The sequence below is a fragment of the Drosophila willistoni genome (genome assembly GCF_018902025.1).
Source record: "Drosophila willistoni isolate 14030-0811.24 chromosome 2R unlocalized genomic scaffold, UCI_dwil_1.1 Seg200, whole genome shotgun sequence".
Taxonomy (NCBI): Eukaryota; Metazoa; Arthropoda; class Insecta; order Diptera; family Drosophilidae; genus Drosophila; species Drosophila willistoni.
In genome coordinates, this window is record NW_025814051.1 from 7,014,482 (window position 1) to 7,032,221 (window position 17,740).

Genomic DNA, 17,740 nt, shown 5'->3' on the forward strand with positions numbered 1-17,740 from the left:
TTTTGTTTTTAGTTTTAATACAATTTTTGTTTTGTTATGTTTTCATTTTTCCTCTTTGTTTAAAGTTGAATTCGTTGGCTTATATACAAAACAAAAGTAGGACCTCTTCCTTTTGTATATTGCTTGGTCTGAAAATAGAAATTGGTTTTTGCATTTAGATGTCTTTTTTGGTTTCGTTTATCTTTATTTATAGGTAGTCGTCCTAACATGTTCACCTACTCATTGAAAACCTTAATGTGTTGTTTTTTGTATTTCTCCTACCTATAAGAGAAACCCATGGATCAGTCTACCTGCTTCTACTCTTCAGTTTGAGACTCAAGCCCAAACAACCGGCTTTATATCTACGCGTAGGAGTGCATCTGGTTTTAGCTTCGACCAGCACTTCAATCTCTGTATACAAACGTTCCGTATGACATCAGCTTAAAAGCTAAATGGCTTGTCGAATTTTTTTTTGTGTAGTGATTCAAGTACCATAGATTCGTGTGGGTACCCAGGTACATACATAGGTACACTATAAACATGTGGGTGGTTTATGTGTACCTAACTGATCAACACATACAAGTTAGAGATGCAAAACTATGCGACTATCAAATATAAAGATCTATTATTAAGTACTTAAGGTAATTTTTTTATACTCAAAGGGTAAAGGGGCATATTAAGATGTTAAAATGTTTTAATATAAGAAATATACATACGTATGACTTATACTATGTGTGTATGTACTTATATATGTATGTATTTTTGTGTTGAGATAATACATTTGTGACTTTATAAGTGAATAATCCAGGCCGTACTTAGATCATATTTTGCTATCACATATGAAATGAAATATGCATATTAAATTAGAGATATCTTTATTTAAATACTAAACAATATTTGTTTTTCGATCTTGACTCATAACCTAATGAGCCCTTGAAATAAATTTGAACCTCAAGAAAACTGCGTCACAACCACTCAAAATCTCTTCTCATAATTACATAGATTATAGTAATTTAGTTAATTGTTTTGACTTCTAGGGCTTCTATTAATATTGAACAGCAGTAGATCTACTTACTAATACACATGTGACATATCTAGTTTGGGTATTTAAAATGAGAAAATGGATCATTAATAGACCATTTATCTACACCATTTACGTATTCAAATATTTTTAAAAATAATTACTAATTAGTAGAGTTTTACTGATCTACATAAAAAGATACTTTTTTGCCGTCGGAATTCAATTCCAAATAGTAATGGAATACAAATTTTATGGGATTTTATGGGTTTTTACAGATTGAAGTAGCATTTTATTAAAAGTTTTCCATTTTTTCCATTATGCCCCATAGAACTGTAGTACTGTTTCTTTGGAGGGATATGCAACTTAAGTCGGGGTTCGAGAAGTCGTGAACAAGAGTATTATGTTTGAGTAAGTTTCCATTGAGCCACCGACTAGATCACACTAATAAACAAGTACATAGATAAATAAAATATATGTGACATACAAGATCGTTTCATAGTGGGCAAATGTCATTGTAATCTTATAATAATGGAGCAAAAGGCTTTGAAATCTTGTACATACAATACATCGTATCATTTTTCAGGGCATAGAGGAGCTTTTTAATAATAAAAAAAAGGGAGACAAAATATTGAAGTTTGCCTATAGATTGTTTTAGTTTAAACTCAAACTTGTTAAAATAAATTTTGCATAATTATTTTGACAAAAATACAAAAAAAAACTTTTCTTTTTATCAAATTTAATAATTGGCTAAGCCAATAAGAAGCTTGGGTTTCTTTTTATAGGGGAGACAAAATTGTAGAAAACATTCTATATTCCTTCTACTTTTTAAAATCTAAAATATCTTAGAAATATGTTTAGGATAAACATATTAACCAAATACAACTATTTTGCAGAGAATTATAAAGGTTTTTTAAAGATTTTTTGGGATTTGACAGCAAAGTTCTATTGAAGTCTGATTTCCCCAAATCATTAATTTTATTAGAATACAAGATCCTTAAATTGAAAATATTACAAATTTAAACGTTTCCAAATTAAGAACTAAAGAACTCATTAAATAAGTACAGAACAAACTGTATTCAGAACAAACTTTTTGTTTTTACATCCAAATGTACATATGTATATCAAAATACACAAAACAACTGTTTCTAAAGTAAAAAATTGCTAGAAGGGTATACAAAGGTCAGGTTCTATATGAATCGAAATGTCTTAAAGATCTAATGGAGCTCTCGAGGCCATAAATTATCGTGACTAGTGTCTTAGCTATATTAATTGTGACAGGTTGATACATCATTTAAAAAAAAAAAAAAAACACTACATATTTGATTCATCTTAATGAATGAATGAGTAATTGTAAAAAGCAATTTCCAGCTGAGATCGTGGAAAATCATTACAAAAACAAAAAAAAGCAATGAATAAAATTATATCGATTTGCCTGTATGAATTAAAAAAGCAAAAAAAAAAAAACCCCTTCTAATAATTTCAATCTCTGGTTTTAATGGTAATCGTAAAGAGTATAGAAATAACTCACCTTTTCAATGCAAACAAAACTCTTGCCAATTTACAAGTATTTTGATTTTCGTTGTTGTTTAAAGAGATTGTTTATATCAATCTCTTTCAGTTTCTCTCAAGTATTTCTCTCTCTCTCTCTCTCTCTAAATATCAATGAGAATAGTATTTTTGTGTCGTCGTTTCGTTTTTGTTGTTGGTGTTGCTTCTTTTTTGTTGTATTGTTGGTATTTTGTTTATTGTGGTTTTAGTTGTTTTTTTTTTTTTTTGTGTTGCAATGTTTTTGTTCAATTCGTAAAAAGATATTTATCTACTTTATAGATACGCTCTTTTGTCGTCTCGTTTGATTATGCCTGGCATGTGCCACAAGACAAATAAGAAAAAAAATAATAATAATTAAAAATTACTATGAGGCAATGCGATATGCCATATATGTATGTATGTATGTATATATCAATAAATTTATAATCTAAGCGAGTACAAAAACATATGAAGCCAAAAAAAAAAATGTACATTGACTAAGAAGTTTAAAAGTTCTTTAAAGTTTACGATAAAATGTTGAATATAAACGAAGATATACACTTAAGAAAATTAATGGTTTATTGGCAAAAATCGTTTTATTAATTTAAACTTGTAGATGTAACTAAATATTAATATAGCTTAAAAATTTCCAGCCTAGCAAATAAAGTCATGCTGACTACATTTGAATATTAAATTGGAATTAACATCGAAATTTACACTGATACGAATTTAAAGGGAATAATTTCAAGAAAGAGTTCTCAACTCTGATTTAGTTTAATTAATATATTCTTATTAAAACGTTACACTTTTTTGCAGAAAGATTTTCATTCAAAAATTCTAATTTAGAAAAAAATAACAATTACGTTTATAATTACACTCCCAATAATTAAGGTTCAGTTGGTTGGAATTGCTTATTACCATGATTAAATAGAGTTTTAAAATTTATATATTTTTTATCTTGCTTTCTTTTTTTTCTTGCTCTAACTTTCAACGATTTGTTTATTTCTAGGGAAATTTTTTATATAGTTAAATCCAACAACTATAAATACAGTCGATTATGAATACAGTTATCATTCGATATAATGAAAAACGTTTTCATTTTGCAATTTTTTAGAATGTTTACTCAAAGAAGCGTTAAAAAAATGGACTCATTATATTCTTTTATTTTCTTATAATGATCTTTTGAATTTACAATGACAAATCTAGTAATGTCAAAAGGTAAACATTTTACTTTAGTAAAATACTTACTTTAGTACTTTACTCCTTAAAGTATGCAATAGGTTGCTAAAACTTCATTGTTATCAAAAAGATATATCAAATTTGGTTTGCCAGTAGACTGTGGTAGAAATGTGGTATAATTCTAGACAATTAATCTTAAACATCCAACAACATTCAAAAAATCACAAAAAAAAAAACGATATTATGGGAACTTTCTTTCTTCCCTCTCTACTAGGAAATCCTCTTCGATTAACGCATTCGCTGTTTTTATGATAGGATTTTAAGATTCCCATAATCGCTGGAAAACGGAGAAACTGAGATCAATCTGCATAGTGAATTTTTAACAAATACTTATAAGGAGTTTTTTAACATATAATGGCAAACTCTAATATAATAAACAGAATTAATACTGTGTACTAGCACTGGAAAAAATCTACTTCATTTTATATCCAAAATTTAAGATTCGACTGTGTTGAAATTTAAAAAATAATTTCGTTCTTCTAATTTTATAATTTTGAACAATTATTTGAAATCAAAACTCATATTCTCAAAAGGTTTTTCTCTTCACGATTGAGAATTTATAAGTATTTTTTCCAACTTTAGAGGAGAGCTTGCACTCCGAAGTCGTATGAATAATATTTTTGTCTTTATCTGATATTCACTTAGTTTAGTTAATAGTTTCACACAATTTGTTTTCAATAATTTTCACACAATGTTGATATTTAGCTGGCATTTGTTCAGTTTAGAATGTGCTATATCATATCATACATAAGTACTGGTATATTGCCAAGATCAAGTAGGTACATATTTATTTTGAATCTATTTTTTCTCTCTGTGCACACACACACAATGATACACACGCGATGACACGCAGTCACAGATACAGCAGCAATTGATTGTCTGTCTGGCTGACTGGCTCTCTGTTGTTGTGGATGATGTTGACGATGAACTATGTATGAGTCAATGTGAGCGGGTGGTGGCCGGGTAAATAAGTATACGCACCGTTGGACTCGATCGTCAGCTAGCTAGCTAGTTTTTGCTATCGCTTATCTCTTTTGTCGTCTATTTTTGGTTTGTTGCTTTACGCTCTTGTTCTCGACAATTGTTAATTAGATTTCTTTTTGTTTTGTATTTTCCTTTTGAGGTTTTTCTTTTCGCATAGTTTTCGTTCGTTTTTATTTTTTTTTGTTTTGTTTTTTTTGTATTGTAGACCGCTCGCTACTCAGATACATACATACATACATACATACAGAAATAATTTGTTGTTGTTTGAAGATTATTATTAATTTATTTTTATGTTTTTTTTTTTTTTGTTTCTTGCACGCGCTACTTTTTCCTTCTGTTTTCAGTATTTTCTTTTAACTTTTGTTCAGAATTTGCGTTGCCAAAAATTCTATAGAGAAAAATATTCTTACGTACACATAAATTTATTATAGATGACTATAATAGAATTCTCTATACATTTAGCAGGTCTATTGCATTTTGGTTTTGTTGCTTTTCGAGGCACGCCTGTGTTTTCTTCCGTTTCCGCTATGACGTAGTCTCGCGAGAGTTCGTCGCCAGCAAAAAGGAAAAACAAAAAAACAACGAATAATGAATATTACTAGAAATTGGCCTGTTTGACTATATTGTCTATTTATAAAACTAATTCTTTCGGCTTGCCTCGAGGCTAAGAGACCATACATACATATGAATGTAGATACATTACACATACATACATACATATTTAAACAAATGTATGTGTCTGTGTACTTAAAAGAAGAAAAAAATGAATCACATAATAGCAGCAAAACAAAAAAAAAACAAATTTATATACATTTCGTTAGAGTTAAATAGAAAATTTACCAGTTTGGGCCCTCTCACTGAGCACATACATATATTTAAATTTAGAACTGCAATTCTTTCGTTTTCTTCGCTTGGCTTTTAACTAAATTGTTGTTGTTTTTTTCTGTAGTTTTCTTTACTATGTATGTTCGTTGCAAAAAAAAACAATTTTGTTTCTTTTTTTTTTTTGATGATTCGTTTTGATTTGATTGCCGAATTCAGTACGAATTGTGAAACAATATAGTTAGATATATTTTATTTATTATTCGCACGTATGTATGTATATATGGGTATGGGTATATATATATATATAAATATATATATATATCTGTATGAGTAGTTCGCAGCGTTTAAACTTAAAAATTAAATCATCGGCGCGATTCTGCGATCAGTTAAAGACTGAATAACACAAAAACTTGATGAATCGTTGCCGCTGCCGCAAAGCGTAAAAATGTATAGATAGAGAGAGAGAAAACGCGAGAGAGAGAACAAATTATGATCTGATAAAGAGAGTACATGAGAGAGCTGGGAAACGAAATGAGAGAACTAACGCACTTAGCCACGCCAATATGACACTATGAAATGGAAACAGACCCACATGATATCCCACCTAATGGATACTCAGTCAGTCTGTCAATTTAATAAATTAAAGTCTCATAGAGTGGACATTTTGGCAAAAAGTTCTCAAGATGGTAAATATAGTTAAAAAAACCAAAAAGAGGTACCTCGCTGTTTGAAATTGGAAGAAATTTATTCTGGTTAATGTTGATTACTAGAAAGAAATAGCAAATTAATACATTAATTGTTTAATTTTATTAATATTAAATAAAAAAAACATTCCCACAATAAGACTAGCAATCCAAAAACCTAAATATAAGTTAAAAGAAAATCTTTTTCCAATTTAAATATTAGCACGTGAATGAAAATCAGTCAAAAACGATTCGCAAAGATAATTTAATCTTAATCAGATTTTTTTTAAACTGCATTTTGTCCAATTTCTAGCTGATTTCAAAAATTTGTATACTCACATATGTATATACTTATTTTGTCAAAAAAAAAAATCTAAATCTAAATTATTCTTAAGGTTGAGACCAGAATTACATCTATGCTGAATTAATTTAAGTTTCGGAAGATCCTGCGTCGTGTTATCCTTGCTACGCCTTTTTGGTTTTTTTTGCATTTTTTTAAACTTTAATTTGTTCTTAATAAAAGAAAATAAATAGCAATAACTCTTTCGTTTTTCAAATAATAATTTGTTTAAAAAGTGTCATAAAAACAGGCTCCCATACAACAATATCCCCTTAATAGTTTGCGTAACTAAAATTTTAATTTAAAATTAATTTAAAAAGCATGAGATATTACTTTCAAAAATCGATTAGAATTTGGCTACGTTTCAGATTTGCAAAATTGTGAGTTTTTTAGAAGTTTACGAATTTTTATCAATTTACATATTTTTTTAAGATTAAACATAGTGTTCATCAGATATAAATATACAAAACAAAAACATAAAACAAAAATAAGTCATAAAGATTCATATGACAAGTATTGCTTAAAAGTTGTGGTTTTGAAATTTCCTATTCAATATTTTTCAGCGTTGTGATAGAAAGGAGTTAGCTACTAAAATCAAATTTTTGAAGCAAAAGAATTTAAATGTCTTCAATGAATTCTATAGTTTACCAGATTGATGAAAAAATATACACACATACAACTGTACTTTGAAAAATCGACAAAACTCTACGATCTTTACAATTAGTTTACACATAATACACGATAGGATACTAACATATGCTTTTTAAGCTTTAAAGCATCTGTCATCGTTTTAGAAATATTTGTTCGTGCATTGCCCTTTTCATAACATTCTTAAGCATAAGAAGCCTGGCACTACAAATAGTTTTGATTTCACATTTTGATTCATTGACAAAACACATTAGCAAAGAAAAACAAACATTCCTTTAGATTCAAAAAACAGCTGGCAGTTAATCATCAATTGATTTCACAATAAAAACACATACTTTTCAGCTGAATTTTCATGTTTATAATATGATAATTTAATACAATATTGATTTTTAAAATTACGTGGAAAAAAATCACACAAATAGTTTACGTTACAAAAGAAAAAAAAAAAACAGCGTGCTAAAATACATACTATGGAGAAGATTTTGGAAAACAGGTAAATAATGAATTGGTGTGTGTGTGTTTGTGTGTGTATGTGTGTGTGTGTGTGTAATCAATAGCGTTATAATAAATATGGGAGGATTAGGACTTAAGTGTTTGTTGATTGGTTGTATGGTTACTTGGTGGGCGTTGCCAGGGAATTATTAAGTGAATTATTTAGTTGTTCCTCTTGATCCTTATCGAGACCCAAAGCCAAGGTCAACAATTTTACCACACAGCGCTGTTCATGGACATCACCCTTGTCACCAGCTGTCGATGTGATATCCTTTTCTAGTTTTAGCTTCTCTTCGGCAGCCATTAGTATACCCTCCTCAATGGTACTTTCCGATATTAAACGATAAATACTAACTGGTCGCATTTGACCCATGCGATGACATCGATCCTCGGCCTGTTTATCATTATATGGATTAAAGTCAATATCATGTATTATGCAAGTATCGGCTGCGGTTAAATTAATCCCCACACCACCAGCCTTGGTTGACAGTAGAAAAACAAATATATTATCATCCACATTGAAATCGGTAATTAGATCTTGTCGCTCTTTGACAGCCGTACCGCCATCCAAACGACAAAATCCATGCTTTCGTATTCTCAGATATTCCTCCACAATGTCCAGCATCATGGTAAATTGGCTAAAAAGCAATACACGATGTCCCTCCTCACGAAGTTTGGGTAAAATCTTATCAAGATAACTAAATTTGCCAGAGTCAACGATTAAATGATCGGGAATTTTTACATCATACAATTGCTGTCAAAGAAAAACAAAAATATTACCAACTATAACATCTAAAATCAATCAAAATTATCTTACATATTTGTTGCACAGCTGATATACTTGAAAATCTGACATAACAGCCAACTCTTCAAATATGTATTGCTCATTGGTTTTCTTATAGGAACTGCTACTCGCCAGACGTTTGGAAAACACACGCAATTGTTCATCGGTAAAATAGTGACGCATCAGCAATGGATGATTGGCAATTCGACGCATTTCCATCATTATGGCAATGCCAGCTCGATCACTGCTACCACATACAACACCTTTGTTATTGGAATAATAGTCAATGAGTTCATGATAGTATTGCTTCTGTTGGCTACTCATTGGAACTTTTTCCTTTAAGCAAAAAGCAAAATAGTTAAAATCTATAATGAAAACGGAAAAGAAATTGTTTGCTTTCTTACCACATAGCTAGTCTTCTTAGGCAGGTTTTTAAGAACATCTTTTTTAAGACGCCTCAATACAAATGGTTTCATTATACGTTTAGCCCTCTGTATTTGTGTCTCTTGGAATTGCGATACTTCCTCCTGATCGCCATCACTTTTACCTTTCTACAAAAGACAATAACAAATGATGTTTTAAGTGCTTTTAAAAATCTTCTTTTCACTTACTTTGACAAACAATGTTTTGATATCTTCAATGCTTTTGGCAAAAAACTTGGGCATTACAAAGCAGAGCAAAGAGATTAATTCCAAAAGATTGTTTTGTAATGGTGTACCAGTTAATAAAATACGTTTTCCAGCATTAATTGTAATTAAATTGGCATAACGCTGTGTTGTCATATTCTTTAACATGTGAGCCTCATCAAAAATGACATAGTGCAGCTTACAAACACGAAACATTTTTCGTTCCTCTGGTGTAGAGCCAACTATGTGGTAACTGCAAATAGAATTAAATAAATATATAAACATATATGTGAATGATTATTAAGGGATGTTGCTTTCATAAAGCAATGTTGATTAAAATCTACCTATCGCCCCAAGACTACTTGAAATGAAGTTTTACTTAATACTTAATATTATACCTTAAATTAACGTCTTGAATGGTATGTTATAAAAAAGAACAAAAGAAAACGTTCTAGGTACAATTTGTAAACCCCTTTTCCCAAATTTTCCAAGAACTGTGCAACTAATAAATATATAAATTATTTTTTAAGATTGATATGCTAAGAGATGAGAAATATAAACAAATCTCATTTTCTCTTGTAGTTTTTGACCAATGCATAGGATACATTTTTAGCAATTTTTAAAAAAAGAAAAATAAACCGACTAGATGTTATACATGACTAAAATAATCAACGGTATGTATCGTACCCGATCAAGTTAGATTAAGATTTTGTGTAATTTAGTTTTTAATAAGTCAACGGTGAAGTCATTTCTACTAATTTACTAGATAATCTATATTTTTGTGTTCCCTCACGTATCTACCCATACCTCGAAATGTCAATATTTGGAATAATTTTTAACTTTTTCAACTGTTTATACCCCCAATTAGTAAATCTTCCGAATTGTCAGGAAATTTTGATAATTCTTAGTCTAAAAAAATGCCCCTCGAATTTACTTCATTTTCTTAGATTAAAATCTTAAGTTTTTGATCAGACACTCTACGAAAATCTTTTCTAGATCCGTACATCTTTTCGTGTTATCTTTCTACCTCTAACTACAGTCAAAATCAAAATGACACTTAAAAAATATATAAAACAAAACAATCCTATTGAAAATTTAGAACTTAAATGCGAGTCTTATAAAAATATGATATACGAGAAATTCTAATTAAATTTAGTAGTTGAAATTAAAATATAAACGACACAAATTGCTAATAAAAATAATAGACTGTTATTCTCTTTTTTTATTATTTACCTTTTCTTGTTAAATTGGTTTTGCCACTTTCCAATTCTTAATATTATTTAAACCTTAATTCTTATGCGTATAAAAATGATTACTTACGTTGTTAATAGAACATCAAAACCTGTGAAACCATCCTTAGCAAATTTCGCACGCATTCGACGCCTTTCATCCTGAGAGCCATGATATTTCATAACAACCAAATTGGGACACCAACGTTCAATTTCGGCCTCCCAATTGTCCAATGTGGATGAAGGTACAACAACCAAATGCGCCGCCTTGCTTAGGCAATTCTCTTTAAGATAAGCCAGAAATGCTATGATCTGTATAGTCTTGCCCAGACCCATTTCGTCGGCCAGAATGCCATTCATTTCCTGTTTATGCATCACTGTAAGCCAATTTAGGCCAATTATTTGATAGTCAGCCAACTGTAAGCTAGGAAATCAAAAAAAAAATTCATTTTCTTAGATCAGTTAATGGGAAAAAGGTAATTTTCTTACCCGCTTGAAAGAATTTTTGGCTGTTCGACTATGCCAGCGCCATTCGCTATTGCCGTTTCGAGACGATTAACCATATTGTTGCATTTATTTAAGATTTCAGCGACTGTATTTTGCTTGTTAATCAACTCCTGGGCATAATTAAGCAAATCCCCAGACATTTTGTTACTCTCCAGCTTGCTGCGTAATTCGGACCAATCGTTGAATGGACGCAATTCCATAATGACAGCTGCTTTCTTCTCGGACAACGTTTTCACCGATTGCAATTCTATTATGCTGGCTGAGTTCATAAATTGGAATACTTTTTTACGTTGGCCTGTCATCTTGGTGGACATCTCAGTGTCACTGTCATCACTGTCATACACTTGATCCTTGGATTGTTTAACATCTTCATCACCAGAATTATCAGCATCGGAGTAATTGTTTGTACTGGATTTGGTTCCATTTGAACTGGGCTTCATTTTGGGTCTATCAATGGGACCATTTTGATGCTTCGGCCTGCAATGTTCCCTCAGATATCGTATGGAGGCAGCCACATCCCAATTTGTTCGAGATAGTGACTCTTGAATGGCCTAAAATGAAACGTAAAATAGTTTCAGTTTTAATTTGGTTGCAGCAAAGTTCGCGCTAAAGTAAACGAATGTCGATTAATAACTGACCTATGTATATCGATAAGTCGATACACTCTCATTGCCACTACCTCCCTAACCCCGCGCGCAAAAAAGAAAACGAAACCAACCGATCGCATCATGATTTCTGTCTCGTGGGAAAACCTTTATGCTATATTACTTCTACATACCATTGTATCATAATTTGGCGAGATTTTAGCAGCTGCCATGTAGCGCTCCTCCTTTTCCTTAACCGAGAGCTCTATTTTGGTTTTTTTCGGAGTCTGGCTATCAGCACCGTCGCTATCGCTGTCCGCCATCACCTGGATACGCTTCCTGCCTGGCAGACGCTCTGAAAAATATGTTATTCCCCCCCACACACACTTAGTATTCAAAATCATTTGACCTGACTAAACATCCACAACAATACCAGTTTTACTTTGCGAAGCTGGGGACGATGCATTTTTGTTAATGCGAAATTGCCGCAAATCACTTAAACTTGATGACGCTGATGGCTTGGACTCCGACGTTTGGCTGTCCGACATGTCTGGGCAAGACGTTTGTTGACAAATTCCTCAATCTTTATTTACAATTGCTTTGTTTTTTCTTGCAAAAATTTAACAATTTAACATCGACTTCTTTTCCTCGTTCGCACCAGTATGTGTGTCCGATATGTGTCAAATTAGTGTATATCGATGCCTTGCCGGCCATATGTCCCAGCCAGTGTTGACATATTTATGAAAAAGCATTTTAGCCTTTTTACAATGCTAGCCAACGAAACTCACAATTTATTTTCTATATATATATTTTCGTCATTTACTTAGCTGTTTTATTTTTAATAGGTATTTGGTAAATTGGTATTTTTTTTTAAATTTGTGATTAATGAAAATTATTAATTTTTCATTCATTTCGCCTATTTTTTTTGCTTTAATGTAATTAATATAGCTGGATATTTATTTTGTTGAAATGTGACAACTCTGTTCTGTAAGTTCAGCCCTGCCAATCGATTTTTCTAGCGGCGGCTACCGCGGCGGCCATTTTACCGAAACGTTTGGGCAAAAATATTTAGTTGCAACGAAAACTAAGCAAAAAATTAAGCGAAAACGGTATAATAAGCATAATCATGGCTGGCGGTAATACACCGCGTGTGATCCAGGTGACCAATATTGCGCCGCAGGCCACCAAGGATCAGATGCAAACTCTATTTGGGAACATTGGCAAAATCGAAGAGATACGCTTATACCCGACCATAAGAGATGTCTCTTGTCCGGTGCAGTCGCGGATTTGTTATGTGAAGTACACGGATACGACAAGTGTGCCGATTGCCCAACATTTGACCAATACGGTTTTCATTGATCGAGCACTGATTGTTATCCCAGTGCTGGCCATACCCGAGGAGTATCGGGCACTGGAAATGCTGAAAAATGGCACCATAGTACCTGGTCTCCAGAAGCCAGATTCCAAATTACCTCCCGAGGTTATTAATCGCATTGAGGGACAATTACCGCAGCAGGTAATCAAGACATATGATCCCAAATTGATTGAATTCAATTTGCCGGAATATCCAGCATTGCCCTCATTCTACGATGCGAGGAAAATTGAAGAGATCCGTCGTACCATCATTGTGTGCGATGTGAAGAACGAATGGCGGCTGGATGATCTAATGGATTGCTTTCAGCGGGCAGGAGAAGTGAAATATGCACGTTGGGCGGAGAAGGATAACAAGACATATGGGATGATTGAGTTTTGTGAACAAACCAGCATTATACATGCCCTGCGTATGCAGGGACAGGAATTCAAAGGCGGCTATTTGAATGTGTATCATTCAACGTACTCCATAACCAAGCCGGAGGCGAAATCCAATGAAGCAGCACAGGCTGAAATCGAAGAGGCCATGACCATAGTAAAGGAGGCCCAGAGCATGATATCGGCAGCTATTGATCCAGTCATTGGCATGTTGGCCAAGGATAAGCGCAGGCGATCACGTTCACGGTCCCGATCTCGTGATCGTCGAACTAGCCGCTCCCGATCGCATCGCTCGAGTTCACGACGACGTTCCAGCCGCCGACGCTCGGGCTCCCGCGAACGGCGTAGTGTCTCACGCACGCGTCGCTCCCGTTCGCGCGGTGGTAAGCATTCATCTAGATCACGGAGTAAGCGCTCCAGATCCCGACATCGTCGCAGCTCATCACGTTCTCGTCGCTCACGTTCACGCGGCGGTGGCAGCGGCGGCGGAGGTGGTGGCAGTAGTGGCAAACCATCACGTTCCTCCCGTTCCCGGGGTAAACGTTCACGTTCCCGTCACCGTTCGCATTCACGACGCTCACGCTCCCATGGCACCGGGAAGCGATCACGCTCGCGTGAGACTAGTTCTCGTTCTAAGAAATCGCATCGCGATAAGCGTTCCTCACGGTCACCCAGATCTAGAAGCAAACGTAGTTCACCATCACCTCAGCCGGTAACCTCAAGCAGTAGCAGCAAATCCCGCAAAGATGTTATATCCAAATCCACATCATCCTCGTCATCATCATCGAGACGTCGTGATCGTGACCGTGATCGCGATCGTGACCGTGAACGCGATCGTTCGCGTTCTCCGGACTCAAGGAAACTAAAATCCATCTCCGAGGATTTGGAAGTGAAGAGTTCACGCTCTAGCGCCGACTCCAAGTCAAGGAAATCTATCAGCGTTGAGAAATCGGACAATATGGATATATCTAATTCTCCATAGAAATTTTACAAATTTTTTGATTACATACAAAACTCTAAAATATTAAGTAAATCGTAAAACAAAAGAAGTAAAAAAAACTTTTGTCCCAATTGGGATTTTTACTATCTCTCTGTAAATCTTCCTTTCTCTAATTATTCTATAGCTTCATCCCCTAAACCAAGTATAAAGAGACAGAATTTAGAATTGAAAATTTTTGCATTTTTATTGGCTTCGGATTCTAATGGCTTATTTACAGTAAATTAAATTTGGAGTACTTTTAAAGGATTTCACAGAATGATTTAGGACGTTGACAGAATAATTTCCCCATGATGAAATCGACATTCAGCCTTTATTATTTAGTTAACTCTTTCAGGACTAACATAAGATGGATAGACTGACCAAATATGTTAAATCATAAAGACACACATATTAACGGTAATTACTTCAGGTCCTAGTCGTCCAAAAAGGATTCATTCTTCAATTTTCCCTTAAGAGATATAAAAATATACAGAAAATTAAGTAATAAAGTACTGCAATTGGCAATATTTAAAACAAGTCTCTTTCAGAGTTAATAACCCGCTCATTTATTTAAATCTTTGTGCACTAAAAGAGCTTTTTGAGAGAATCAAGAGAATCGTGTGCTCTCAAAGCTCCACACGCTCCGCCATATAAAGAGTCAGTCGGCCAGATAACAGACCAGAAGTCGCGATTTAAGCAACAGAGTAAAACATTAACAGCGTTGGATAAAATTGTAGTTATATTATATTATTAATAAAAGTGAAATTAAAAGAAAAATGTCTGCTGTAACAAAAGGTATTCTAAGAAATAACTGTGATTTTTTTTAAAAAATGGGGTTAAATGGCGTCAAGGGCGGAACGGAAAACATTTTTTTTTGTGGTTTTCACGATAATGAACTTTGGACTTGTTGATGTCTTATCTGCATCTGATGCCGCACTTTCGCCCCCACATAGAGGCACGACTATGAGCCGGTTAGACTTTGGACCTGTTGAATGAAACAGAGAGGAAAAAAAAAACAAGAGCAAAACATTTTGTGAATAATTTATTGAAATTGACCTTTCAATTTATAGGTATTTACATTGTGGCTGCTAAACGTACGGCTTTTGGTACATTCGGCGGCTCCTTGAAGGGCATCAATCAGACCCAATTGCAGACAGTGGCAGCCAAGGCAGCTCTAGAGTCAGCTGGACTCAAGGGCGAGCAAGTGGACACGGTTATTGTTGGTAATGTGATTGCGGTAAGTGAAAATGAGAGGCTGTTGGAGACATATCCCAAACTCTACAGACACAGGGAGTAAAAATGTCATGGACTCTGAAGAGGTTGTCCCTCTGAAGGAATGGGTTACAGATTTTCATAAAACTAGAATATGGACTAACTTATGGGTTACGAAACTCAAAATTAGATGAAATCTCATATGACTTCAGACAGAACTGTAGCGAGAATATACGGAACAGTAGCGGATTAACTTATATTTCATTTGCTTTCGTTGGTTTCTTCCCTAAGTCCGAACCGGGGAGCTATTTCGAGCCCCCTAAAACCTTAAATTCGGGATAACACACTAAACCAGAAAACCCCTCACAAATAAATGCACTTACTATTCTTATATGATAAATAAATAATAATTAAAAGTTGTTATTGAAGCCACGACTCGTTGATAAGATAAAGTTTATTTGTTGTTTTTTGGCAATCTTTAAAATATTAATCTTTTTCTGTTTCCTTTTTCATTCGGGCAGTCCTCCTCCACAGATGGCATCTATGTGCCCCGTCATGTGGGCCTCAATTGCGGTGTGCCCATTGAGAAACCAGCTTTGGGTATCAATCGTCTATGTGGTTCTGGATTCCAATCGATTGTGAATGGTGCCCAGGATATATTGGTTGGCGGAGCCAAGGTGGCTCTTACCGGCGGTGTGGAGAATATGTCACAGAGTCCGTTTATTGTGCGTAATACGAGATTCGGAACAACTCTTGGCGCCAATTACAATTTGGAAGATGCTTTGTGGGCTGGTCTCACTGACACCCATTGCAAGCTACCCATGGCTTTGACAGCTGAGAATCTTGCCGATCAGTATAAGATTAGCAGAGAGCGTGTGGATGAGTTCTCATTGTTGTCGCAAAAGAACTGGGAAAAGGGACACAAGGAAGGTGCCTTCAATGCTGAGATTACACCCATCAAGCTAAAGGTTAAGGGCAAGGAAGTTGATTTTGTTATCGATGAACATCCACGTCCCAAGACCACCATTGAGGGATTGAACAAATTGCCATCGTTGTTCAAGAAGAATGGCGTTGTGACAGCTGGCACAGCTTCTGGCATCTGTGATGGAGCTGCAGCTGTTGTGGTTGCCTCCGAGAAGGCCATTAAGGAATACAATCTGAAGCCTTTGGCTCGTCTTGTGGCCTTCTCCTTTGTGGGTGTTAAGCCAGAGATCATGGGCATTGGTCCAGTTCCAGCCATCCAGAATGTCCTTAAGGTTTCGGGCAAGAAACTCGAAGACATTGATCTGATTGAGGTACGTTAACAAACATGAAAAACTTTCCAAAACAAAATTAATCTACATTTTATTCTATTTCCAGATCAATGAGGCCTTTGCTGCCCAAACCTTGGCCTGTGCGGATGCTTTGAAATTGGATCCATCCAAATTGAATGTTAATGGCGGTGCCATTGCCTTGGGACATCCTCTGGGTGCCAGTGGTTCACGTATAACTGGTCATTTGGTTCATGAATTGCAGTAAGTTTCAATTGACTTTATTTTTTACAAATCTGAGACCTAAAAATGTTCATTCTCTCTTCTCAGACGCAAAAAATTGAAATATGGCATTGGTTCCGCTTGCATTGGTGGTGGTCAGGGCATTGCCTTGCTCCTGGAAGCTGTCTAAATTGAAACCCATCTCTCAACACCTGCCTGCATTTATTTTTAGAGTCTTTTAAAATTCAAATAAACAAAATATAAATTATAAGAACGGTTCAGTTTTATGAGATTACAGATACAGATCGATGAGCAGTTCTTATGTGGTTTCGAGTGATAAATTAGCCAAGGATATTGAATGAATTGACAATGACAATATAAACATTAAATCCAAGCCAAAAAGAACCATATTAATCTGAAAACTACATAGCATGGGGGGATGGATTTCTTTATAAGGATAATTTTACGTGATCAGCACGACACAAGGAGTTTATATAGAGATGTCCGCGCGCGTGGAACAACGTGCTTTCCTCCTAGAGTATAATATACTTTAGTTCAGCCGGATCGGATTCCCAGAGATTTTTAATATCAAATTCAAACCATTACTTTAAAAACGCTTTTGGATTTCTCAGTAACTTTGTTTTGTGGCGGAAAAATTGTTATAAAAATTCAAATTTGCACGTTAAAAGTTTTCAATAATGACTATGCCAAATGTCATCAAGATCATGTAACTAATTCTATAGCTCATATAGAAACGATCGGTCAAGAAACGGTCGGAAAAACTTTTGTGTTCCTTATGTAATTATTATCAAACTGATTAACATAAATACATACAGTCGAGTGATAATTTAAAATAACAA

At 34.2% G+C, this 17,740-nt stretch overlaps 3 protein-coding genes and 1 long non-coding RNA gene across 5 annotated transcripts; 2 read left to right on the forward strand and 2 right to left on the reverse strand.

Moving 5' to 3' along the window:
- Positions 1-7: 7 nt before the first annotated feature.
- On the reverse strand, positions 8-5,851 carry LOC124460353. 2 transcript variants are annotated; one of them, XR_006954276.1, is made up of 3 exons: positions 5,591-5,851; positions 4,748-4,963; positions 8-128 (listed from the first exon to the last, which is right to left on the reverse strand). It is a non-coding gene; the product is annotated as an uncharacterized LOC124460353 (long non-coding RNA). The 2 variants fall into 2 exon arrangements; XR_006954275.1 differs by lacking the exon at positions 8-128 and adding an exon at positions 2,746-2,859 and having other exon boundaries at positions 5,591-5,849.
- A 1,730-nt stretch (positions 5,852-7,581) lies between these two features.
- On the reverse strand, positions 7,582-12,156 carry LOC6643727 (SWI/SNF-related matrix-associated actin-dependent regulator of chromatin subfamily A containing DEAD/H box 1 homolog). The gene is made up of 8 exons (XM_002066384.4): positions 11,902-12,156; positions 11,663-11,823; positions 10,867-11,435; positions 10,469-10,801; positions 9,134-9,401; positions 8,927-9,073; positions 8,556-8,858; positions 7,582-8,492 (listed from the first exon to the last, which is right to left on the reverse strand). Exons 1-8 carry the CDS (start codon positions 12,014-12,016, stop codon positions 7,860-7,862), a joined length of 2,529 nt encoding a protein of 842 aa, XP_002066420.1. The 5' UTR covers positions 12,017-12,156; the 3' UTR covers positions 7,582-7,859.
- Positions 12,157-12,480: 324 nt separating this feature from the next.
- Positions 12,481-14,389, forward strand: LOC6643728 (probable splicing factor, arginine/serine-rich 7). The gene has a single exon (XM_002066385.4). The coding sequence runs from the start codon at positions 12,595-12,597 to the stop codon at positions 14,197-14,199; it is 1,605 nt and encodes a 534-aa protein (XP_002066421.1). The 5' UTR covers positions 12,481-12,594; the 3' UTR covers positions 14,200-14,389.
- Positions 14,390-14,854: 465 nt separating this feature from the next.
- On the forward strand, positions 14,855-17,151 carry LOC6643729 (3-ketoacyl-CoA thiolase, mitochondrial). The gene is made up of 5 exons (XM_002066386.4): positions 14,855-14,991; positions 15,267-15,433; positions 15,930-16,703; positions 16,768-16,922; positions 16,989-17,151. The coding sequence occupies exons 1-5, from the start codon at positions 14,973-14,975 to the stop codon at positions 17,068-17,070; spliced, it is 1,197 nt and encodes a 398-aa protein (XP_002066422.1). The 5' UTR covers positions 14,855-14,972; the 3' UTR covers positions 17,071-17,151.
- Positions 17,152-17,740: the final 589 nt, after the last annotated feature.

Coding starts and splice junctions, on each gene's coding strand:
- LOC6643729 (XM_002066386.4), top strand. Junction 15,434..15,929: donor TTGTTGGTAATGTGATTGCG/GTAAGTGAAAAT, acceptor TCATTCGGGCAG/TCCTCCTCCACAGATGGCAT. Junction 16,923..16,988: donor CATTTGGTTCATGAATTGCA/GTAAGTTTCAAT, acceptor CTCTCTTCTCAG/ACGCAAAAAATTGAAATATG.
- LOC6643728 (XM_002066385.4), top strand. CDS start 12,595: ATGGCTGGCGGTAATACACCGCGTGTGATCCAGGTGACCAATATTGCG.
- LOC6643727 (XM_002066384.4), bottom strand. CDS start 12,016: ATGTCGGACAGCCAAACGTCGGAGTCCAAGCCATCAGCGTCATCAAGT. Junction 8,859..8,926: donor CTAAGAAGACTAGCTATGTG/GTAAGAAAGCAA, acceptor TTTTGCTTAAAG/GAAAAAGTTCCAATGAGTAG. Junction 8,493..8,555: donor ATCAGCTGTGCAACAAATAT/GTAAGATAATTT, acceptor TTTCTTTGACAG/CAATTGTATGATGTAAAAAT.